This window comes from Drosophila sulfurigaster, chromosome 2R (genome assembly GCF_023558435.1).
Source record: "Drosophila sulfurigaster albostrigata strain 15112-1811.04 chromosome 2R, ASM2355843v2, whole genome shotgun sequence".
Lineage (NCBI taxonomy): Eukaryota > Metazoa > Arthropoda > Insecta > Diptera > Drosophilidae > Drosophila > Drosophila sulfurigaster.
This window is the reverse complement of record NC_084882.1, coordinates 22,584,732-22,610,646: the sequence shown is the minus strand read 5'-3', so window position 1 is coordinate 22,610,646 and position 25,915 is coordinate 22,584,732. Positions and strand designations below refer to the sequence as shown.

Sequence of the window (25,915 nt, the reverse complement as noted above, 5' to 3'; positions counted from 1 at the left end):
AACAATTATTTATTATACATTTGTGTGTGTGTTTTGACAGCTACGACTCCGTAACGCTTATGTTCTCGGGCATTGTCGGGTTTGGGCAATATTGTGCGGCCAACACGGACCCCGAGGGCGCCATGAAAATTGTTAAAATGCTTAACGAGCTCTACACGGTCTTCGACGCCCTCACCGACTCCAAGCGTAACCTGAACGTTTACAAGGTGAGCGAACAAATGACTCAACTCAATGCTATTTATACTACACATTATAAATATCCATTGAATGGTGGCTGCTGCTCCTAAAATGCCTGTCAAAACGTTGCCATCAACGTTTGCCAGAAACTTAATTACAAGCTCCTTTTAGCCATATTTGGGGCAGCTGTCAAACCGTTGACCGTATAGACATAAATTTCTATTTTCAATATTGCCTGCAGGTGGAAACTGTTGGCGATAAGTATATGGCTGTGTCCGGACTGCCCGACCACTGTGAGGACCATGCCAGATGCATGGCGAGAGTGGCGTTAGACATGATGGATATGGCCAAGAACGTTAAAATGGGCTCCAATCCCGTGGTAAGTTTTGTACTACTTCGTAAACTTTATCATTTTTAATTAGGGCAAAATGTTTGTGCCACACACACTCACAGTTCAGAATTTGTTGTTGCCCATTTATCCTGTCTGTTGCACACTTGGCCTGCCATGACTGTATTAAATGAATGCTGCAAATTGTATGCACAACTAATGTACAAGTTTTCAAGTGGAGTCTAGAGAGGTTGGCGGCGACATGCATTGCAAGTGGCAGTCTACACCGCCCCCTCTCCCCTGTCTCCGCGCATTTTCCTCCTTCTAATTGTGCGCAATGAATGCATTTGAAAGTTGTCCCCATTCCCGTGCGCATTCGTGTGAAGCTGCAACTTGAACAAGTTCGCGCAATTTGTTGCTGAATGCATTTAAGCAGCGCAGTGGCAACAACGGCTCAATGGTGCGTAAATATCAATGGGGCATAGACAACATTGAATCATGGATTGCCAGCCAGCAGCTAACTTGCAACTGCCACTGCCACTCACAACTGGCAACACGTAAAATATTAACGCACACACACACACACACAAAAAAAAGTAACGACGAAAAGGAAAAGTTGATGTGCTCAACTGAAACTAACTTCAAAGTTGCTAGAAAACTTGAGGAAATTTGTGAAAATTGCGAAAATTAATTCGAAATTGTTGACACGATATCAAAGGACGAGCATCAAGTTGTATGACATGCTGTCCTTCTACCCCATCTCTTCCTCTGTGTCTGCCTCTGTCTCCCCATCTTTTTCTCTGTCGTGGTCTCAATGAGGACCTTGGCTTCCTGGCCACTTGACCATCAACCGTCAGCTGAGCCGACGTGCTACGATTTGATGCCTTCTGTATTCTGCCTGCTGCGGTTTTTTTTGTGCTCTCTTCTTCGGGCTTAAACACTTTGCCTTTGAGTGCCTGAGCTTAAAATATACGTCAGATACATATATACGAATATTTGTTGGTGTATGTATGTGTGTGTACATATGCTTGATTCGCACACACAGACATAATGGGGGGTTGCCCACTTGATGACATCCTTCACAATTACAGCAGCCAACTGGCAACTGCGACGTCGACGTCGACGCAGACGCCGGCGTCGGCATCGTTGTACTTCATGTGGACAATGCTTGTGGCTTGTCAGTCACATTGTATATATGTGTGTGCGTTTGTCCTTTGTCTGTGTATGTGTGAGTGTGTGCGTGTAGTGTACGTGCAACAAGCCATAACTATGGATATAAAGAGAGCAGGAGAGCAATATAGAAAGAGATGACAACTCGTCCTCGAATGCTCAGCTCATGTCGCTTGGCTTTATTGTCAAAGTTGTTTTTGCTCGAATACCGTTGCTCAAACACACACACACACAGGCTCACTTGAGAGGCAACTGTGTCTTAAACCATTCATCCAACTCACTCTCCAACGCTGCGTGCCACCAAACGCTGCAGTCAACTACTGCGGCTGCCAGTATTTCATATTTGACTGATTGCTTTTGGTAATGTAGCCGGAAACACGTACGGTTACTGAACCTGTTCCTCTCCCTTCCCCCTGCTCAAAACCGAGTTATACGCGTTGTCATCAGAGAGCTGAACTGAACTGTTCAGGCCAACAGTTGCACGTAAACTTTGATGCATGTGCAACCTTCTGGTCTGCACGAGCGACTATCAAAAAGAGACAAAAAAGACAAAAACTGTGCATCGAGCGATAGAAAATATCTCCTCTCTCTCATCCTTCGACAGCTGAAATGCAATTAACAATCCACACAGACAACTGAACATATTTCGTAACCATTTCGCGCTTCATTAGCTGCTGGTTACAAAAAGTATAGCACAAAAATAACTAGTTGCCATTTCACAGTTTTCACTGCCACTTCAAGTTGCCAATTATGCATAGTTATTTTGCAAGCAAAAACTTTTTGCGCTTCCTCGCATTCATCTCTCAGCCACTCTTGGCCACTTTTACTGCTGCTATCAATAAATATTGCCAAAATTGTTCACACAAAAACTTTTCTTGCATATTTTCCACAAACTTGAGTCGATGGACTAAAATTTTGGTCAAGCTGCTCCAAAAATAAAATTCCAACTAAATGGAATACATAAAACTACACTTAGAAAACAGCAATAAAATAATCGAAAGTCTTCCTCAAAAAATCAATAAACAACTCCAATTTAATGCACAAACACTTTCTACTAAATTTCTGCAATGTTGTGCAGCAGCATGAGATAAACCATGAAGTAAATGAATCTTGTGCCAGTTTCAATTCACTTACCAAAATTGTATTTGCTGACCACATGTTCTCTTGGCGTTGATTTGATTTACTTACTCGCACTTTTCGCATTCAACCAGATGGCCACAAACTCAAAAATCACTTAATGCAGCTGTGGCGAATTCACTTTTAATTTTGTGATTTACTTTTGCGCTTTTCGCTGACCTCATCTATTTTATTGACAAAACTAAAAACAAGGATATGTAATCAGCGCAGCGTAATGAGTTTTAATACCCTGTAACCATTAATAATTAGAAAGATAGCTGCAGTCGAGTGTGCTTGACTGTGAGATACCCGCTACCCATTGAGAATAAAAGCAAAACGGCGCGGTAATAATTTTAAAATATACCAAAGGCTACATTTGGTATATTAAAATACTAGAGCACAGTCAAAGAAACTTAGATCCGTAGTAAGTTAGTCCTGCAGGTACAAAGTTATAATACCCTATAATACTCTATGGATAGCGTGTTTAAACATGTCAACGACTGACCCTAATTTTAAAGGTTTTCTCCTAAGTTTAGCAGTATTTCAATCTATTCTGTTACTTTGACACACTTATTCACATGCGTGTTAATGCCACACATCAGCTGGCGAGCTCTGTGTCGCCCTTTGCCTTTTAGTTCTTGCCACAGTTGCAGTTGCAGTCACATTCGCCATCAAAACCTAAAGCCGCAGCCGCAGCTCATTTCGTTTTAAATTTAATTAAAGAAAAGTTTTGGCTGCCGCAGAGCAGTAGCAGCAGTAGCAGCGGCAGAAGCAGCAACTGCAACTTTTTCAAAGTAATTGTGGCAACTTTTCGTCGGTTTCTGGTAACTCGGTTGGATTTTAGTTTTTGCAACTTGGCTTTAGTCTCTTGCCGGGCTTACTTAGCCGAAAGGCGAAAGTTTATTAGCACAATGAAGTGCTGGACTCAATGTTAGCTGGCTGCAATGAATGAAAGGAATCCAGTTAACTAACATTTTATTCAGTAAATAAATTCGATTACAAATTGTTTTGCCCTAGCAATAAGCAGAAGTATAAGTACTATATATAGAAATAACTTTTATCTTATTCAATTCCCACAGCAAATCACCATCGGCATCCACTCGGGCGAGGTGGTCACCGGCGTCATTGGCAATCGAGTGCCACGCTATTGCCTCTTTGGCAACACTGTGAATCTAACGAGTCGCACTGAGACCACCGGTGTGCCCGGTCGCATCAACATCAGCGAGGAGACCTATCGGTGAGTGTGTAACACTTAATAGCTAACTAAGTTCAAAGGGGTTCGAGTGTTCCTGCGGATTGTAGTCATCGTTCGACGTTTCATTTGCCAGCATATAAGCGGCTATGGCCGCCTGTTTGGCTTCCTCGGTTATGGCGCCATTGCCGGTTTCCACAAAGGCTGCGACAGCTGCCTTTTCAGCATCTGTGACCGCCTCCAGCAACTGCACATGATTCTCGCTTTCATCCTCGCTCTCACTCTCGCTCCCACCGCCGCTTATCGTCTCGAGTCTCTGCATCGCATTTGTCAGCCTCTGCATGGGTTTCTCTAATGACTGCGGCTGCTGCTGCTGATGATGCTGCTGCTCTTGCTGATGCTGCAATTCGGGTCCTTCAAGCTCTTCAGTGAGGTCAATATAGCGCTGCAGGCGTTTGGGCAATCTAAGTGTATCGATCCCATTCGGTAGCTGATTATGCTCTCGCAGTATGTCACGAATGCGACAGCTGTGCGATGTAGATAAGAAATAAAAAAAGAAACTTATATCAGCTTTGAATCTCGTAAAATGCGACAAACTTTCACCCCAAAAATCCCTAGCCGTAGCTGCTACATTCTGTTTAGCATTTCGCAGCCAGTTGTCTGTCAATCTTCACAACATATTTCATAAATTAATTTAAGTTTCACATAATAAGCTCACATTGAACAAACACAAGAAAAAAACAGCGGCAGCAGCAGCAGCATGCCAAAGTTCATGTGCTTAAAACTTTTGTTGTAAGAAAATTTCTATAAACTTTACTTTTACTCAAAAGTTACGCTTTTTTTGCGCCACACAGGCAAACGGCAGAGCAAAACAGAACCGAACAGAAAAGAAACCAAAGAAGAGAAGTTCAAGTGCCGGAAATTGTGAGCTGATTTTCTTTTCTTTCCTTTCTCTCCTTTTTTCCTATACTCGTACTTGTATTGTGCTCTTACTTTTTCCACTTGATTCGCAAGCAATCAAGCTTCTGTAAAGCATAGCGAACGCTTCAGATAGCCAGAAAACTTTGTAATACTTCCGAATATGTGGCGCACAAGCAGACAACATTTTGTACAAAAAAAAAAACAAAAATTCCATAAGAGGTGTGCAAAACTTGAACGCTTCCCAGCGAAAATTGGGTTTATAAAGCATTCACAAAAAATGCTAATCTGTCGTTTAAGCTGGCCGCAACGAGGCGACTTGCACTTGAGACAACTTTTTGATGTACTTGTTAATTTGTCGTGTCAACATTATTGAGGTGGCAAATGAAGTGCGCTTTTGTGTGTGCGCGCCGCCTTTTTTATGACCCTCACAGGCAGTTCAGCAATCAATGAAGCAACTCCCCATGCGTCGGCCTACTAAGCGCACAGCCATAAAAAACCACAAGCATTGCCTATTTGTGCGACCACTTGGCGTATACGCAATGTCAAGCATACGCCCGAGTTGCCAGAACAACCAGAAGGAAGCACGATGAGTGGCATTAATAAGCACAAATTGAAATCACGGACACTGAGGGCTGAAAGCAAAATAAATTCAACTTGCAATTGCGAAAAATGTAAAAGGGAAAGCTGCCACAACAAATATGCATAAATAAAATGCCAGGCAGCGGCAACAGCAATCGAAATCTGATTGGCAATCGCAAACTGAGCTGCGGGTCCTTCGTGTGGGTATCAATGCAATTACACACAAACATGTTGACTCAACACACACACATACATATATACACAAGTATTTATATAGACTATATACTCAATATATATACATGTCCAGTTGCGCTCCGATATGCAAGTACGCGGTTATACTAACATTGGCCCAAGAAAAACAAGCTGGAAAACGAGCAAATAGAAAGAAAGTGGCGAAGTATGCTTGACTAGGAAATACCCTAAAAGTGTTTTCAAATATTATTAAAGAGGCTATACGAGTTTTTTTTGAGCTTCTAAAAGTTTATTTTTCTCTAACCATTTTTCTATATTTTTGCATAACTGAAGTACACACTAAAGTATGATTAAATCTCTAGGGTATTGGTACACATCTAAAGTGTGCGAGTGCGGCACAAAGTCGTTGTGAATTTTATGTGCAACGTGAGTTGGCAAATGGCAAACATACGAAGCAAATACTCGCAGTACAACAAGTTGGTGAGGGGGGACGGGGCCAACTCCAAGTGTGTCGCAAGTGAAACCCTATCGAAGTGACCAGGGTGACAACCGCAGAGAAAGTTTTTCTGCTAACTTATCAAATTAGTCAATAGCCTGACAGCTTATCGATTTAATTCGAGCACTAATCAAATTTGTAAGAAATTCAATTAAATTAAGCCAACAACAGCTGGTGGTGGTGGAGTTGGAGTACACAATCTCCCCTCCCCTTCGTACGCTTAGAGCGTTTATTCCCCCCGATATTTGATACCAGACATTTGCTTAAACTGTGACAAAGTCGTGGCAGCTATGATAAAGCCTAGACAGTGGCACAAAGGGCACAAAAGAAAGTAAGCCGCATAATAATGAAAGCAACGGCGTGTTGGCGGCCATGGCCAAAACAAAAAGCCAAGACCAAAATTAAAGGCAGTTCCAAGTTACCAAACAGAAGCGTCAACAAAATGGTTTGTCAAACTGTCTGTCAATCAGACTTTTAGGCCGACAAACTGTCGGCCAGTTAGACAGCCAGACAGTTAGGCTGTCTTGTCAACTAGTCAGAGAGTTGCTCCGACTTTTATACTTATTAAATTTGCAGGCTTATCAGTAAACTGAGAGAAAGAGAGAGAGAGACCCGTAGAAAGTCAAGCAAGCGTTGCGAACCAGCAGCAATCTTAGCCAAAGTAATTGAATAAAAAAAGTTAAACTTGTTGGCAACGTCAGCAGCCATGTGCTTTAGCTGTCATACGATGACAGTAAGCTTCAGCCATCATCCTCCTCCCATTCGTCTCCTATCAGCCTATCAACTTTCCATAGACCCCATCGTCTCTCGCTTTGTCGACATCAAAGACAAGTGGACAGCCGACAATTGCCTTTGAGCCCATGGCAAAAGTTCAGCAGCTCAGGAGTTGATAATTACCGGCACAAATGACGCAAGGTGGGCACGCCATAGACCTGTTCCTTGCCAATAATTTTGTCCATTAAGAGACGTCCGTATCGCTCGAAAAACATTTCACGTCGTGATGCATACACAATTGGCTGCAAACAGAAAGAGAAAGTTAATAAAGACTCTGACATGTGATGCTGATGATGATGATGATATCCCGCATATGCGTTTCAGTTGAGTTCAACTCGTTTGCTTAAGGCTCTGCTTTGCTTTGTCTTTGGCGAACTCACCTTGAATGGCATCTCAATCATGGCCACATTTCGCAGCAGTATCTTGAGGCAAAGCACCAGTTCATAGCTATAATTGCGTCCATTCTCGATGAGTTTGTCGAGCAGTGCAATAATCACGGAGGTGCCTCCATCGGGCGGTTGTGGTGCGGCACCATATCTGCAATGATAAGCGGTCACGAATGCGGCTAACTGTTGGCTACGTGCAACGACCTGCCAGTTGCCATTCGCCAGTTACAAGCAACCAGCTGCCAGTTGCCAGCAACCAGCTGCTGTTGCTGCTGGAGCACGTAGTTGGTTAGCTTGCGGTCAGAGGCGGGGAGAGCAAAGAGAGAGCTGGGCAAATGTTCTGCGGTTGTTAACAGTAATTTGTAGACGACATTGCTGAGGCTGCGCCCAAGTGAGTTGGGTAGGAATGGGGTTGAATGGGTTCATTTTTGGGGGTCTATAACTGCGTTGGGGACTGCAAAGTGGTCTGGCGCTGATAAACACAATGTGCAAATGAAATAATGAACAGAACACGGGTCGCGGTAGTCGACGACGACAACGACGACGACGTCCTGTCATAAGCACACATGACACGCCCACAAACACCCTGCCACTCGTCCACACATAAGCTGGCCAACGTTGCGTATATGTGTGTGTGCTCTATGTGCTATGTAGAATTTTGCAAATGAAGTGCAAATTGTGTATGATGCCAGTTGACAGTAACTGGCAAATGGCATGAGCGTTGTCACATTTGAAATTGAAAATGTTTGTCAAAATATATATATATATACATAGTATTGTACATGTTTCAATCGCTTTGCATATCGCGTTTCATTTGCATTTGACACTCGGCAAAGCAAGCGTGTAAGTTGCCATCTAAGAAATTTACATTTGAGTTTGTATGTGTTTGATGTTGCATAATTTAGAAATATATTCAAGAATTGCCTGTGGCGTGCAAAATTAACCCGGATGCGCTACAGAAATTATACGCGAGTAGAACAGAAAAATAAAAAGCCACACAATTTGCATATTTTATGGCCAATTTTAAATGAACAAATGCAGCAAAGCGAAAAGCCAAACTCAAATCAAAAGCGTAAACAATATCGACTATTTATGGCCACATCAGCAGTAGCAACAGCAACAGCGCCAGCAAAAATCAATCGGCAATCAGGCAGCAAGGCGTCAATGCAAAAGCAACAATGGCAGCACTGACAACAGGCGGCCCAATGAGAGTTTTCTCCGCCCACCCACTTAATTCCTTGTTTTTCTCTCTTTTCCCACCTATTGAACGCGTCTATTGCCAATCAAGGCAACTAACGACTCTTCAAGGTATTTGACTGAAACACGACGCTGTCTAAAATAGCGCTATAAAAACTATTCAGCTGAGACTATGTTGTTGTATTACTTCAAAATTTCCATTATCTTTATGGTTAATACACACATTTTGTAACATTTTATGGCATCGATATTAGAGCATTTACGATTCGCCTTCTTGAGCATGGCATTGAATTTTGGTTTTCCATATTTCGTTCGTTGTTCTGATTTGATTGGAATCGCCATTTTTTTTGGCTGACAATCAATATTCGCATTTTATGCAAAAGTATACTTTCTGGCGCTGCATCAAAAATTGAAAGCGCCCTAGCGCTTTGCCAAAAAGCTGTGCAAGCAATGAGGCGTGGCCAGTGTGGCGGAGTGGGGATGGGCTGGGCTGGGCGCAAAACCACAAGAACACAAAAATATAGGAAAAGCACATCGGGGCAATATCAAGTTATAAAACAATAAATTGCCGACCGCAGAGAAAAGCCAGCACAGAACGCCAATGGAGAGCCAGAGGCGACTGTGGCAGTGGCAGTGGCACTCGCAGTTGCAGTTGCAGCTTCATAGAGCCAAGGACGGTGACTGAGTGGTTGAGAACTATTCGAAACTGCAAGCGTTTACATATAAATTTTATGAATTTTAGTTGTTGCTTTGGTTTCAGAATTTTGCTGTTGCTGCTATTGCTGTTGCTGTTGCCGTTGCAGTTGTAGTTGTTGCTGTTGAGTGCACACTCATAAGTTGTGTCAAGCTGCTTGGCGACCATGAGACACAGTGGAGACGTCGCCTTGTCATGCAAATTCGCTTTGGCAGCGACTTTCATATTTAATGTTAATATTTGCGTCGCTCAAGAGGCAGACAAGATAGAGCGCGAGCAGCCGCAAAGGGAGGTGTTAGAGGGCGGGGGATGTGCACGGGGTCGTGGCATTGTCAGTCGGACCTCTTGATTATGCTAAGCGATGCGCAGAGTTTTATGCTGCATACATTACGATGTCGCCACCGCCAAGTGCCGCTCGCTTAACATAGTTTTCTGCACTAATTGAAGTGGCTCGTTGCCCAACGCAGCCTCCGTCTCCGTCCTGTCTCTGCCTCTCCCTCACCGCTGTAACCTTCTACTAAACGGAAGCTCTTACCTGAGCAATATTAGCAGCAATTCTGGCGCATTCGCTTGCAGTGCAATGCGTAAAGGTGACGAGCAGCCGCAGGACTCGATGGGCACATCAATGAATCTGCAAAAGTGAAAAGAAAAAAACAAGAAGATAATGAGATGAATAAATTTGTGCAGTCAAATATGAGCAACTAAGTGGGTTAAGCATGTTGCCAAATGTGAAAAGTTGGCATCGTGTAAGTGCGTAAATGGTTTGCAGCTTTTAGGCCACACTTTGTTGTTGCTGTTGCCGCTTTAATGGACGCCCACAAAGCTGTCCTTAAAAGGCGACCAAAATGGCAAGGCTACATTAGCTTAACTCAGGCAACGAACGAGAGAACGAGTTGTTGCTAGCAAGTCATTGTAATCTGGAGCAGGGAATAGTGCCAAAATCAAATTAGACTGTCGGCTTGTTGCTCTTTTTTCTGCTCTCAGCTTTCAGCTTTCTGCTTGTTGCTTTATGCTTTTTGCCTTTTGCTATCTGTTGCCACAGCTGCTTGGTTTAGTTGGTTGGTTTTTGTAAGTTTTCCATATGCCATCCATAAGCTCCATCCAGCCTGTGGGATAGAGTGCTTCAATATTGCGTATACGCCGAGTGGCTAGGCGGTTACCTCCATTGAGGCATTAGCATGTAGCATGTACATAGTATGCACTTGAAGCGCTTTGCGGCACGTTCGAGCCATAGTCACAAACGCACACACACACACACGCACACAAGCCCACATATGGAAATGGAGTGTGTCATTGTTTGTGCCTCTGTTGGCTTTTATGTCTACGCATAAAAGTAGGCAAATAAAAGCCTAAAAACCACAATAAAGCGACACATCAACGCAAGCTCCTTGTCAGGTGATTTGCTGTCACACACACACGCAGATAGAGAATTGCTCTGCTGGGCAGACGATAAGCGCATTTTCAAGTCTTGACAAATTAATTTAGAATTTATTAGGCAACTGACAATTACAAAGTCTCAGTTATTTGCAAAATGACTGGTGCTAAAGCCCATTGTAAATTCTCGACAATTTTCCATACCATTTTATTAGTTGTCTGATAGCAACTCTCAAATGTATTTAACATGCACAAATCACCTGCAAATTTAATTGAAAAATCTCAGCTCAGTTTATAAGCTCAGCTCAAGCTCTCTATGAATAAATGCCGTACTCCTTTTTTGTTGTTTTGCACTTCTTCTCTGATAGATTTGGCATGTACAAAGACGGAGTCTCCTTGGGAGTTTGTGGCGTTGATTTGTGTTTATTATCACATTGCATACTTTTTTACTTTCTTCCGCACACACACACACACGCACAGCTATTAATGCTTATTCATTTGTGTTGCCTTGGTTGGAGATTCAAGCGAGAGCGGGCGTCATAAATGTACTCTTAATGTTTGTCAGTGAGCTTCTTTTATACAACTTGCACGCGCATGTGTATGTGTGTGTGTGTGTGTGTGTGTGTGTGTTATGGGGGTAAGCATGTATCAACGCTTGAGTGTTAGCCTGGCAGAAGCTTTGTGCGCTTATTACACGCATTTTTGACTTTAATCCTCCGGAGTGCTGGCAAACAAAGCCAAAATAACAAAGGTTTACATCGCTGGCTGTTGGTTTTCAGCTTATCGCAACACACTCAAACAGACTGTGGGACATTGTGAAACACACACACACACACACCAGCACACACACAGATATACGTTCATAAATCTCTCGGCTGCTAAAAAATGAGACAGCCAACGAGCTGAGCTCGTGTTAGAAGTGAAAATCTTAATTATACATGACACCAACAGCAGCCCAAGGAACAAGCAGCTGAGATTGAAAGCCACAGCGGCCATTGTTTAAATGAATGTCACTCTGTATGTGTGTGTGCGTGTGAGTGTGTGTGTATATGGGCTTGTAAAGTGTCGCTATCCTTTACTCAATTATGTCTGACAAACAGGCACAGCGAACAAACAATGCCATATGTATTAATTTAATTAAAATCCTTTTATTTGCAATTTCCTTTTCTCTCCCGCTTTCTCTCATAAAGATTCTGCGACATTCTTTGCATTTCAACTGGTTTATGCATACTTATTTATTAAAATGTTCAAGGTCATCAAGCGCAAATTGCAATTGATTGCTGTCGCAATTTAATTAGGAGCGCAAAGAGTGTCCATTAAACTAAAGTCTAAGTAATATTTTCGCATATATTTTGTATGATATTTTTACCAAAAATAGCTAAAATAGCTAGGTAAAAGTAAAAAGAGGTTTTCTGTTGGCTTTCCAATTAGAATATGACACAACTTTTTGCAGCCGCAGGCAATCAAAAAACCAGAAATAACATACGAGCAAACGAGAGCAACAAACAAGCAACAAAATGTTGTTGCTATTGTCAACTGTGTTTGTATATGTGAGTGTGTGGGTATCTGTGGTGTGTGTGTATGTGTGTGAGGAGAAAACCAAGTTGTCTAGGAGAACTTTTCTAGCCGAAAATGTGTTTGCAAATTTTCGGCACGCAAATGGCAACCATAAATTCGGCATGCTGTCAACTCACCTTAGTTGGCGTTCCTGCTCGAAGCGTGGTATCCACACGGGCAACATGAGTTGTTCGCGTGTTGCATGCTTCAGAAAGTAGACCATGGCCCGCACATTCTCATGCTGCATAAGAGAGAAAACGTCTCTTACTTCATCGTTATGCAAGACAATGGCAATGTTGGCTTACCTGATCCCGAAAATCGCTGCGCCAGCCAGCTATAAAGTGCGGCGCATGTGGACCAAACAGCGCGCCCAGAAAGATGCGCTCGAACGTCTTTTCGCACTGGTAAATCGCAACTGTGAAGCAACAAATAGAATAAACCAGAAGTCAAGCTGTTAAAATACGATATGTACATTCCCAAAAACTTAAAAAGCGAGCCAATTAAGAAGCTGCACTTGTTGCCAGCACGCTTTCGCAGTTGCTTTTTTTTTGGCAGCTCGCATACATGTTAAAAAGTGGATGCCTGCAGCGCGTTAGGTTACGGCCACAAAATGGAGTCGCTGTGGCAAAACGGGAAACGGAAGCTTCCAAAATGTCAGCAGCCAGAAATTGTTTGTAAAAGCAAGAACCAGGACTGTGCATAGCTGTTGGCAATCATAACTGCAGAGAGCGAGAGATGGAGAGTGGTCGGAGATATGGCTGTGTAGTGCTGAAAATCGCGCGATCAAAAAAACGAAATTTTCAGCGCATGCCACGCACACCAGGCAAAAAGTGAGAAAGTACACACACACACACACACTACAGATGCACGTTGAGCCTTGGCATACCATTAACTTGGTCTTCAGGCTGGCAAATTTACGCAGCGTTTTAATTAGAGGCAACACGCACAAGCAGCCAAACGTGAGAGAGAGAGCGAGAGAGTTGTGAGGCATGGCCCAAATAACATGCAACACTTTAAGGCACTTTACAAGTTTCACGTTTTACGATGCAACATGGGAGAACTACACTTTCAGAAGCAGCAGAGAGGCAAACAGCAACACGGCATTAGCAACACTTTCCTCGTACCTTTAACGCAATTTCAGCTGGCAATTAGCAGAAACACGTGATTAAATGAGATCTTGAATCCCGCCTGCTTACGGGCGTTATAATCTGATGCGATGTCATAAAATTCATTAAAATATGCAAAACAAAAGGCCATGCCCCAAAGCACACGTCTCACACACACACACTCTCTCTCTCTCGCAGATACGTGCAGCAATATGTACGTGCATGTATGGGTATTAAATTATTAAGTTTCTGTGCCTTTTGCCTTTGACTTACCCAACAGTTGAACGACCACCTCAGAGTCGCGCACGCCCCAATCCCAACAGGTGCGCAAAGCAATATACAAAATGTTGTGATACTTCCCCATGAGGCAGACCTGTGGTATGTTATGTGTGCGGGCGAGAGATAGAAAAGTTTTTGCATCAAACACATTTCAAATTAAATTTGCTAGGCGTTCTCATTTCGACAGGATTATGTGCCATCAAAATGCATATTAATCACACATAGAAATTAGTGTATTTCATTATACCTTCCCATTGCCATCCTTGGCCAGCTGATGATATCGCATAGCGGCAACCACAGCCAAGCTAGCTACCTCCTCGGTGTGCACATTCTGCCCCTCGCTGCAGCCCTTGATAATGGCGCTAAGGTGATCGAGAATGTCGCGTCGCGATTGCCGATCCTGCAGCCCGTTGCGAGTGATGTGCTCGAAGGTGTCATTGTAGAAGCACTCGAATATGTAGTCCATGACCAATTGGCGACGCGGTGCGCGACCACAGCGCTGGTGGCTGGCACGGCTAATGGCGCCGCGTGTGCCGTCCAATGGCCGGAAGCCGTAAAAGTGTCGTGGCAATGACAGCCACAGCAGAGAAGCCAATTGCCGTTTTAATTGACTTACCAGCCGCTGCAATTCCTCGAACAGCTGCAAAAACATTTCAAACAACTCAACTTGCAATTATTATAATAATGCCAATAATAATAATGCAACCAAAATCAAAATTGAATATCACACACAACTCAAACTCGGACTCGAACTCGAACTCAAACGTGAAACAAAGTTGCGCGCGTGGAAGTCAATGAATTTTTGACCATCAACGTAGAAAACTTCTGTGTGTTTTTGAGGGTGAGCCACAGCAGGAAGCAAGAGAGAGCGGCAAAGAGAGAAAGAGCATTCGAAATATGTTATTTTGTGTTTGCTCTTTCTCGGCACGCTCTTTATTGATTTTTTCATGCTGGCAATGATATGACGAGCGACGAGTAACAATAACAAAACACAGCCAATGGAATATTGTAAACAAACATTGCGCAGTATTTGCCTTTGATTAATTCATTTACTGCAAATTCAATTCAACTAAATCAATTTACAAGTGCCAACATCAATTTACAACTGCAAGTGTCGTGTTTTCTATTATAGTGCGTGATATTTTCATTTAGTATTTGTTTTCTTTATATTTTTGCCATCAAACAGGTGTCTGGCCGGTTAAATTGTTGACCAGCCATAGGCATCTATTTTGCATTTACAATATCATGCGTTTATTTGAATTGAACTTACCTGTACTTATCACACTTTATTTATGCATAATGCGTTCAATTATATCGCACTTTCCGCCCACGCATTTAAGTTCAGAAATTCACGCTGTTCAACCGCCGTCTGCCAACTGAGAAGCCACAACAAAACAGAGCCAAAAATGTTCATACAAATCGCTCAGCTGTTTACCTGACACTCGTCTCTCCCTTATTTTCTCACTCTCTTGCTCTCTGTGTATATATATATATGTTTCTTCCAGCGAATTTCTCTCCAGTCTCTTTCAACCACTCTTGCTCATTCTGGGGCTCACTTGATATTTACTCATTGCCATATTAGCTTCAGCAAATTTACTTAATCGAATATATGGCTGTAGGAAATAGATAATTAAATTAAAATGTTTGTTGAAATAATACAATTTGATTCCCAACCTAAACTATTTTTAACATTTGCTTTTAGTACAATAAGAATAAAATAATAATTTAGATTATTACAAAATCTTTAATTATATAATTAATCATAATTATTATACCAGCTACCCATTAGGGTCCTATAATCTTGTATATTTTGACCTCTGTATGGTATATATTTAGTGTAGTATTTTATTGCTATACCAAATATGGCTTTCAGTATACTTAATTATTTTTCCGGTATAATATTTGCTATTTTATAAGAATAATACGTTACTGTTTTGCTCTTATTAAAATGGGTAACGAGTATCTCACAGCCGAGCACACTCAACTGAAGCTTTCTTGCTTGTTTTTCCAATAAATTACTCACTGCGATAGTTTCTCGATGTTATCAAAAATTGTCAGAAAGGAGAGTATCAAATTCTTAAAGTATTTGCATTGTCAGTTGTTGTATAATAAAGGCTCATTACTTTATTTGCCAGAATATTTAAACTTAATATCGCTGACTTTTGTTTAATTATGCACTGCAGAGAGAGAGTGCATAATAATTCAGAGATGTAATTAATACAGCAAAGAGACATTTCTGGTGCTTCAATAATATTTAATATTATTGAGAACAATTTCATATCGCGTTACTGCAGCGCACTCGCTTACAATTCGCGAATAATGGAAAGTTTTAATTGCTCAGCAATCCGTGTGAAATTTATTGCATTAAATTAAGCTTATTTCAATTGTATGAAATTTAAAGCACCTTCCATTGTTTACTTGTTGACTGAGTATTGTTTTTATTGATTTGCATATTAATTGGACGCTTAAATATTCATGCGCCATGCTTAATATTTACACAATGTCTTAAATATTTGCCTTGGCAATTACGCATTGAGTAACTCCTGAACCAGGGGAATGAAGACATTAATTAAACACATTAACCTGACACGATATCTTGATTGTCACTTTACGGTTGGCTGCAACTCTTTAATCAGTTGGACAAACAATGGAAATGCGAGAAGACCGAGAGAGAGAGAGAGAGAGAGAGAGAGAGAATTAATGGTTGTTTAAGGCTAGGGGAAAGCACACTTTATTAAGTTTGTGAGATATATGCATATGCAAATTACCCATTTCACATCCACACAACACACATCAGATACACATTTCCATTGGCCAACGCAATGCTAATTAAAAACGCGCCCAATGGCATCAGAATTGTGGCCAATATTCGGGCCGAGTCCTGGGAAATACTGCGAATAAATTGAGTTAAATGTATATGCAATCACTACAAGCTGCCATAATAGTATATGCTACACACACACTCGCACATTTAATGGCGTATTTACATAAAATGTTGTGGCTGCACGAAACGGAAACGGAAATGCGACCGCAACAAGCGCAACGAAATCCCAGCCAGACAAATTAAATATTATGCTCAGCAAAACACACAAAAAAAAAATAAAACATAAAAGGCGCAATGTGTGAAACTTTTGATTGCAAAACACACAATACAGAAATTTGCTTAATTTTATGACAGGAAATAAGTACAAATAGCAAAATTTTCTGCGAAAAAATGTCATTTCGAACGGGTAGAAAAAATGATACAATAACATTTTTTATTACAATGTATTTGAAGACTTTTTTTCGACTCAATTTGGATGACAACAAAATTCAACAATGTTATTGTAAAATAATAGTTTCATCGAAAAGATTGCATATTTAACAATGTGTCAAATGTCAAAGGCAGCAAATAAGAGTATTTATGTATAATTTATTCATATTATTCTCATAAATTTAGTTTGAAAATTAATTAGATAAATCTTAAATTCGTTATCGGAAAACCAAAACGTTGATCAAATGAAAACTTTATATCAGCGATTAAGTTTTAATCAAGTGCACTTTGTTCAGAATAATGGCTGCATATATCATTTCTCAGCTTGCTGTCAATTTGAGCTCAGTAGAAACCCTTTCACCTTTCTCCATGCGACGCTGCATTACCAATAAGAATGCCACATAATTCACTGGCTGTGCTGTGTGCACTTTGCGACAGTGGAGCACGCAGCAGTCTTAAATCATATCCAAGGATAAGTTGACTAATGCCATACAATCCGCTCTTTGCTTGTGCATTTTTACAGCCTGCTGTGCCAAGAGATCAACCAGGACGATTCATTTCATTTGGAGTACCGCGGCCCAGTCATTATGAAAGGCAAGCCAACGCCCATGGACTGCTGGTTCCTGACACGTGCCACCAGTGTTGCAACTGCCAGTGGCAATGGTAGCCTCGACTCGCCGCTGTTGCAGCCTACAACGCCAACAACAACACCGCGCCTGGTCATGGGACATGCCAGCGTCTCACGTACCTCCTCTGCAAGCGGTGGCGCAGGCGGAGCAAGTGGAAGTGGTGGAGCAACTGCAGCCGCCGCAAAGGGTCCAACCGCTCCCTTGGATGCATAAGAAGAACCGCGTGAGGATTCAACTGGCTGCTGAGTGGAAATATGCTGTAATGGTTTGCCGCTCCTCGACTCCTTCAGCAGCCATGTGACTGTCTATTTATCTGTGTGTATATGTGTGTGTGTGTATGTCCTGACTGTCTGTTTGTCTGTGTGTAAGTTGGCCACTTAACCACTTCATTGCTATGACTTTGTATTTGTCCTATCTTGGCCTGCATTTGTGCACTGCGTGTGTGTGTGTGTGTGTGCATCTGTGTGTGATTGTTGCTGCTGCTGCTGCACATTGAGGTTGGAGGTTGGAGGTCGGTGCATGGAAGTTAGCATCAGCATCGTTGGATCGTTGTGCAAGGTAATTTATGTTAATGCTTTTCTATCTGTAACCACTCAGCCAGGCATTCAAGTGACTTTTGTTCAAAGCCGAGTGGGTCGAAGAAGACACGCCTCACTTGTGTCTAAAGTATTTTACAAATGATTTACATTTCTTCAGCCATTACGTTGCGTATACGTAATTTATGGCATATTTACCAACGCTTATTTGTACTGCATAAATCAAAGTCACCGCTGTATCAGTGCTTGGAAAATTAGCATTATGTATGATTTTTATGCCCCGTTTTTTTTTCCTATGAACTGCCATTAGGCAGAGTGTCGTGTTCGTGTTAAAACTCCAAACAAGATTTGATAACGGCCATAAAAAAGGAGAAGAACCGCTCTGCTCGTAGAACTTTCATGCCACTTGGAAACGTTGTTTGCACAGCCAGTTGACATTAAACTAGATAAGTCCAAAACAACTCAATATAAAAGCCATAATATAGCAAACAGTTAAATAGCAGCAGCAGCAGCAGAAGCAGAAGCATCAGCTCTCGTCTTTTACCCCATTTTGTCTAACATATTTTGTAGCATACTTTGCTGGGCTGCAAAAGGATTGTCAACAGTTCGCAGCAGCAAGCCGTTTGGAGCCCAGCGTAATGTTTGCATTTGTTTTGTGTGTGTGTGGCTTTTTGTTTACAAAAGTTCGGCTATCCGAACTGCTGCAAGCGAGTTTTATATACATATATATATAAATTTCAGCAACCACAACAAAACGAGCAGAGCTAAAAGTAGAAAGTGCCAAAAAGAAAAGAAAGGGGGGAGAGCCAACGAGAGATGGAATTTAACACATATTTTCGTATCAAATATTTGGCATAAACAAACAACCGCAGAAGCAGAAAGGCTTCCAGACAAACTGCGACAGATATGTATAAATATCGAAGTAAGCGAGGGCAGCTTGAAAATTAAATGAGGCTTACAGGTGACGACAGCACTTGTCGACTGGCTGCCAACTTTAGCTTAGTCCGACTGACTTTATTCAGCTAATATTAACTTGCACAGTTGCTGTCAATTATGGTGAAAGTTTTTGTGAAATACTTTTTGTTAGGTCATCGCAGTAAAAATACTATAATAGTTTTCTCTTGTATTTGTGTGGAAGGTCAAGCAGAAGAAGCGACCCTCGTATCAATGTAACTCAAGTTTATCTTTAGCCCCAAAAACTTTGTTAATGTGTATGACATTGGGGGGCATAGCGAATCGCATTAAACGCCCACGCACATCGACCCGTGCACAGATATATACAAAGAATAAGGATACAAATTCCGAGAGAGAGTTGTAGACTTGCATACAGATTTTGTTTGGCAGTCATTTTATATTGGCTCTCAATGTCTGTTTATGGCCTCGATATGTGCACATTATCGTTAAATGCCAACAATGCCAGCCAATAACAATAACAACAACATTGCAATTTGATGACTTCAAAGTTGGAAGGCATTTTGATGATGATGCCATTCAAGTGCAAGAATATATATATGTATGTATATGTATGTATGTTATATCTATATATAGCTGCTAACGATGCCTCGTTAGAAATGGATTAACATTGATTAGCTGTCGCTATGCTTCCCTATGCTCTCATTTCACTCAAACAAATTGGGATAATTAAAAGGGTGAAAAAATTGCTGGTTTGGCACATTTAAGAAAATTTAAATAAATCACATTTTTTTGTTTAGCAGCTGATTTGAATTTATAACGAAGGCGAAGAAATTTTTAGGGTCATTACAGAAATATTGTTGGCAACACATTTCACAGTCCTTCTTTCCAGAGACAAAATGAAATGCGAGCATGCCTCACTGGGTTGGTCAAGTTCCGGCAACACTTTCTCGCCACTGTCTGCTGCAGGCATCCGGTTTCCACAACCGTATCTAAATCTCTGTATCTGCATCCCCATCTCCCCCATCTCTCAGATTTCCCTTATAATTTTTCTTCATTTCTTCTATTTGGCTTTTATTTATTCTTCGCATCCGGCTTATTTGTACAGGATGTTGCCGCAGGTTTGTTGCCTTTTTTCACGCAATTCGCAATATTTTTCCTTCAATATTACTTCGTACTATAAAATTTAATGCTGAATGCATGCTTTAATATTGTAATTGCACAGCAGCTGCTATTGATATTTGAGATATACATAATTGCGAAGCTGCTAGTTTAATTAGAATTTGATATGCAGAAGACCCCACAACGACGATTGCCATTGGTCTCCCTTTTCTCTCGTTTTCTTTGGTTTAATTAAGGACAGTGAATGCATTCAGTTTGCTCAATACTGAATACACCTGAATCAACTTTAATGAGCTCTTAATTAGGTCTGCTTGCTTGCCTTATTAAAGAGTTTTCCTGTGCACCCATCCTAGTCATCATCATCAACAGCATCATCATTATCATCGACGACTTGCAACTTGTGTCAATGCGAATGCCCCCAGCCTCTGCATCTGGGTCATTTATCATGTGGCGCCTCATTCAATCATTTTCTGTCTGTTTATACGTCTCTTTTTTCTTGACATTTCCATATCCAGCGATGCTTGCACCTAATTCAAGCAGATCCATCAATATACAAGTATATTTCATTTTCTTTGGATTTTACTTTATTTTTATTCCATTCCTTTCCTTTCATTTGTCGTCGCACAATTTCCTTCTTCTGTTCGCATCGCTTACATCACAAATACGCAAATGCAAATCGCAAAACCAATCAAATAAATATTTGCCTAACTAAATACAACATAAACTTGATGCTTTCGGCTGTGCAGGCTTAAGGCGTGACCTGGATCTGTGTCGTGTCTGGGATTCGGTTTTCGGGTTTGGGTCTGTGACTGTCGCTGTCGCTGTGACTGGGTCTGGGCATCCTGTCCTTTTCAAGGCCATTGCGTGTCAGCCTTATAAAAAATTTAGTTGAAATTGCAAGTGACAGGCACAGCTCCGTGCTGTGCTAAGCGGCTTCTTCCAGTTCGAGTTGGTTTTTTCTCATTAAAAATTCATAAAGATGGAAATTATGATTGCGATGAGCCGCCGACGACAAAATGTCAGAGGCAAAGCACTGCTGCTGCTAGTCGTAAGCTCATATCGCTAGGCAAGCCTGAACAAGTCGACAAAGAGCACAAAAAGCAGTCATAAGACTGAGCTAAACGCACTGAATTTTATATACTCTACATACGCATTGTTCTTAAATTTATTCATATCTTACTTATCGAGCAATCAATCGATTTATATACATTTATTTCAACAAATAGCTCTTTGAGTCTCACATTGATAATGTATAGAAATCTCTGTTGTCAGCAGTTTCATTTTGCTTGACAAAGCTAATATGCCCACTCAGCATTTAATACTTGTGACAGATGCTTAAAAAAAACGTTTGCAACGAAAAAAAGGGATGGCAAAAAGTTTAGCCAGATAATAATACGTCTAACGTTAATGCTGATGACAACGGCGACGTCAATGATGATGATAATCGCAATGTGCCATGGCCATGGCTCTTGCTGTTGCTGTTGCTTCCGGTGTTGCTTTGCATACTTTGAGGCGTGACATGTTATATGTCAGCTCAGGCAACAGGAAAAATTACGCATACGCCGTGTGTGTAATGCAAAATTAGTTAGGGACCTAAAAGGGTTTCGCATCCGCATAAAGTGGCGACAAACTTCTCTCTGACATGTGTTGCGCATTTTAATAGAAATTACTCGCACGTTGGCACACTTCAAAATTCCGAAGGTCAAAAGCTCAACAAACAAGCAGCAGCAGCAGCCGCCTCAAAGAAACTTTTTCTCTTTCTATTTTTTATTGAATTATTTCATCTTGTTACTGTTAAGGGGCCAAACACACCGCAACTTGTGCCATTTGCTTACCTTAAGCAAACAAAAACTGCACAGCGCACAGGCTCTTTTTTGGGTTACTTTGTGGCCATGTGCTGTGTGGCCCTTGGCTCATTCCAAAACATTGAAAAACTTTTGCCAACGTCGTTAGTTTTTGAGCTCTAGCCTTATAGAACTTTTCCTATTTGATCTTTTTTTAGATGTGCTGAAATAAAGTTTCATATTCTCGGTCCCTTTATTAATAAATGATACAAAGATCATACACTGCTGTCACCTGGGAGTTCACATAAAAAGAATTCTTAAACAAAGTCCCCAATGTAATTGTCCACTTAATTACGTGAATTTCTGTAAAGCCGCCATTCGTGTAACATGCACAAACATTTGTCTCTGACGAACTGAAGCGCTTCTCTAAACAATTAAGGCAAGTGAAGTTAATCGAAAACTCGGCACTAATTTCAATTAAAGTGGAAACGCCTGTAAACACAAACATACAATGCACAATTTAACAACAACATTAACTAAATGCATACACAAACGCACGCTCTTCAAACCCAGTCGACATTGTCAGAGAGACAGACAGTCAGACGCACAGACAAACAGCTGCACAGAGAGGCAGAAAGGCAAACAGTCAGAGCAGAAAGACAGATGACAGGGTTGGCAAACAGACGCCTTTCATTTGCATACATTGCAGCAGGCCATGCACCGCACTCAACCTTGGGCATTCGACTCGCTTGCCACCACTTGATGCAGCAGCCACAGCTGCAGTTAGCTGCAAGCAAATCCAGTTGCTAATGCCACAAATGTTGCCTACAACAAATCAATTCGAATCGAGCTTAGCATATTAAATTGAGCACTCATGCAATTTGTTATTGGCTTTGCTCAACATGCGTTACGCTCAGCTTTAGGATCGAACTACGATGCATTCGACTGCAAAGTATTTAATTACAAAATACGGGTATACATTTTCGTTTAGTGACAGCGTTTGTTTGCCGTACATTTCTGCTAACAATATAATAATTTTGAGTATTTGCCTCCAAATGCATTGTCTCTCCCATTTTACTGGCCTTTGTTTCATGGTCACAAAACAATGAAAAATGAAAACTTGTACGCCCCCAACATCAGCAACAACATTGAGGGCAGCTTTTGTTGTCCTTTTGCGCCACATTTTGTCACGACATGCACAACGGCTGTGCAGTTGTGTAGAGGCAAACACACACATCGCTTGATAGCTCAGGCGAGGAAGGCGGTCAACGGAGCGTATGCGCAACATTCGTTCAGGCTGCAGTCCACAAAGCTTGTGCATTTGATTTGTGGGCCATAAAGTTCGCGCCCGAATGTTGTGATATTTACAATTTTAATTCAATTTGTTATATATACTCCGCCCGCAGGCAAACCCAACTACAAACACACATACAAACATACAATATATGAAAGTGACATGGTGAACTAGGGATAGCTTTGTGCTTGCCCATGCCCAAGCTCGAAGTTGGCTCGTATTTTTGCGCATTAAACTAATCGATAGTTTGTGTACAGACACCAGGCTGCAAGTACATTTAAGCCATTTTTGTTGAGCATCAGCCAATTCAATGACAGCAGCCAGCAGCCAGCCAAAGCTGGCGCACACAAAGTCCGAGTTTACAGTGTCCTGCGAGAAGGAGCTTGAGCGGGTTCAGTATGTTGTTGTTTAATTGTCTGTAAAATTGTTAAATTGCTTAGCGTGTCACTGTATGTGAGCTCGTGTCTCTGATAGCCATCCATGGGTGTAGGTGCCTGTCAACGGCTTACGGTTTACATGCATGTGCAATTACGATCAACAGAGAGGAGACTGAATGCAACAACCACGCCCCGAATTTCAATTTCTGCCATTGTCAAGCTTTAAATAAGTTATTTATTCCTTTTCACACACACACACACATGCACCTTACGTAAGGATGTGTTTCCCTCTTGTTGTGCTTTATAGCAAATTCAATTTATATGCAGTTCGTATTTAGCATTTGGCCTCGCTGACCGCAGTGGAAAGAGAGAGAGTAAAGAAAAGAGAGTGAGATAAACCGAAAACATAGAGAGAAACCCATAAAAATCTTCAACTTGCGTTTCAGTTATAAATAATCGTCCCTTGGCAAGACCTTTGAGCTTTCTAGCTGTTTACGTGATTGCAATTTTTAATTTTCTATATCAGAGTCAGAGTCAGAGGCCCAAAGAGCAGAGAGCAGATAACGGTGAGCTGCTTTTTTGGCAATCAAAAGTTGTTTTGCGCCTTTGTAGTTTGTTTTTTTATTGTTGTTTTCGTAGCCCACGCAGTTGGCATACAAAACGAAGCAGCAAATGTTGCCACAATGGTGGCCAGGTTTCTACTTTGACATTGACACTGTTAGCAGCCAGAGAGCCAGCTCGGCTTGGCAGCGTAATTGCCCGTAAAGGGTTCAAATTGAATTGCATGCGCCGAGTAGCCAAGAAAATAAAAATGTAAACTGAAAACTGAATACTGAATACTGTAGACAGAAAGCAAAACCAAAACAAACAAACTCAATGGTGCGCAACTGTAAGGCGTCGCCAAGCCTTGGGACTTTGATTTTTTTTTATATTTAACCGCATTTTATGGCAGGCTCTGTGAGAGACACTCAAGCTGAAAACTTAATGAACTTTTCATTTACATAATGCTCGATTTACAACATTTAAATAAGAAATTTTTTTTACCTCGGTTGTATGTGTTACTTTAAAGGGTTCAATAATCTAGCATATGTTAGAAAACTGTTTAGTAATAAAATTAATTTTAACAATATATTTTCTTTATTTTCAGTAATCAGATATGAAACAAAGGCAAAACGATTTCCCTTAAAGTAACTACTCGTATGTTGTATTTAGTAATTAGAGCAAACAAAATATGGAATGAATGATGTGAATGGTTTACCTGTAAAATATAATTGAGTTTAATAATTATTCGTGATGCTTTTCGAATGTTTGTGAATATAACTAAATGTGTTGATATTTATTTTTCTACTTTGTGATGGTTTCTTAGGCTGAACTTTTTGTGCTTTGTACTATAGATGTAATTTACGTAGGCACTACACACATAATTCTAATTATACGACTATAATTGTACTCATTATATACTACACTAAAGATTCTTTCCAAACAAACAAAATTTACTCATACGAACAAGAACTGTACAAATATCTATGAGCAAACGATGTAAGGCAAATATTCTAATCCACAAAAGTTAATTAAGCAGAAATCGTAAACTATACCTAAGTATACCACAAAATTGGCACCAAACAAAACAACAACAACAAGTAGCCAATAAATACATGATTGAGAATGTAGAGAAATTAGAAGGAGGTTGAACTACCTCTGGCTAATCGCAGATAAGTTTCGCACAACTAACTAATATACAGGGCAATTGACCACAACAACAAGAACAACAACCAAAAGCGTATGTAGCAAACTCAAATGCACCAAGAACTACACTCAAACAAAGTAAATAATAATAACCAAAGATAACCAAATAATCAGATAATTATCAAATATATGTATGAACCAAAGCAACAGCATTCGTAACTCAACTAAGTACTATGATAAGAAAAACCAAAGTTCATCCAAAAACAAAGACAACATAATAATATGTGTATTCGCTTGTGAAATTTAATGTACATCTATTCGAACTATCGGCAATATATACGTACGTATGTATGTAAGTGTTATGAAGACAAATCTCTATGAGTACTATACTTAAACTGAAAATAGCTTTATAGTTCTTAAGCCATCACATTTCGAAGAAGATAAATTCCAAAAGCATTATAACCACACAATATCAACTGTATTGTTTAACGGATCAATAAGTTACGAATACGAATACGATGATAACTGCAATCTATTAGATACCTAACTTAACTGTTCAGCTGAAAGTTCTTGTAAGTCACTTGTACTATGTGTTTTAGCTTAAGATGCAAATAAATTAAAGTAAATGCATTGTTGGATAGCAAATCAGTTGAAAGTGTTAATAGAGTCGGGAGATGATTGAGAGTTCATAATAATGTATTGTAACATAAATTACAAAAAGTTAAGCTGAAATTGCATTCTACTCTTTCACTCCTTCGCCCTCTCTTTCTATCTGTCCTGCTCT

General features: G+C 40.8%; 2 protein-coding genes across 6 annotated transcripts in view; one reads left to right on the top strand and one right to left on the bottom strand.

Annotated features, from left to right (window-relative positions):
- The window catches only part of LOC133838644 (guanylate cyclase soluble subunit beta-1), a 46,234-nt gene extending 21,450 nt beyond the window's left edge, over positions 1-24,784 (top strand). For 2 of the 3 annotated variants that reach the window (XM_062269813.1, XM_062269812.1), the window contains exons 14-18: positions 41-206; positions 419-556; positions 3,871-4,028; positions 17,315-17,978; positions 24,593-24,784. In XM_062269813.1, the coding sequence (XP_062125797.1) occupies positions 41-206; positions 419-556; positions 3,871-4,028; positions 17,315-17,633 (781 nt within the window). In that variant the 3' untranslated portion in view covers positions 17,634-17,978; positions 24,593-24,784. The remainder of the gene's footprint in view (positions 1-40; positions 207-418; positions 557-3,870; positions 4,029-17,314; positions 17,979-24,592) is intronic. The other variant, XM_062269814.1, reaches the window with a different exon arrangement.
- On the bottom strand, positions 3,750-14,923 carry LOC133838646 (uncharacterized). Of its 3 annotated transcripts, XM_062269817.1 has the most exons (9): positions 14,809-14,922; positions 13,786-14,178; positions 13,533-13,632; positions 12,459-12,568; positions 12,291-12,394; positions 9,758-9,853; positions 7,326-7,482; positions 7,069-7,187; positions 3,750-4,510 (listed from the first exon to the last, which is right to left on the bottom strand). In XM_062269817.1, the coding sequence occupies exons 2-9, from the start codon at positions 14,002-14,004 to the stop codon at positions 4,051-4,053; spliced, it is 1,365 nt and encodes a 454-aa protein (XP_062125801.1). In that variant the 5' UTR covers positions 14,005-14,178; positions 14,809-14,922; the 3' UTR covers positions 3,750-4,050. The 3 variants fall into 3 exon arrangements, with proteins under 3 accessions (XP_062125801.1, XP_062125800.1, XP_062125802.1); XM_062269816.1 differs by lacking the exon at positions 14,809-14,922 and having other exon boundaries at positions 13,786-14,205; XM_062269818.1 differs by lacking the exons at positions 7,069-7,187; positions 7,326-7,482 and having other exon boundaries at positions 14,809-14,923.
- Positions 24,785-25,915: the final 1,131 nt, after the last annotated feature.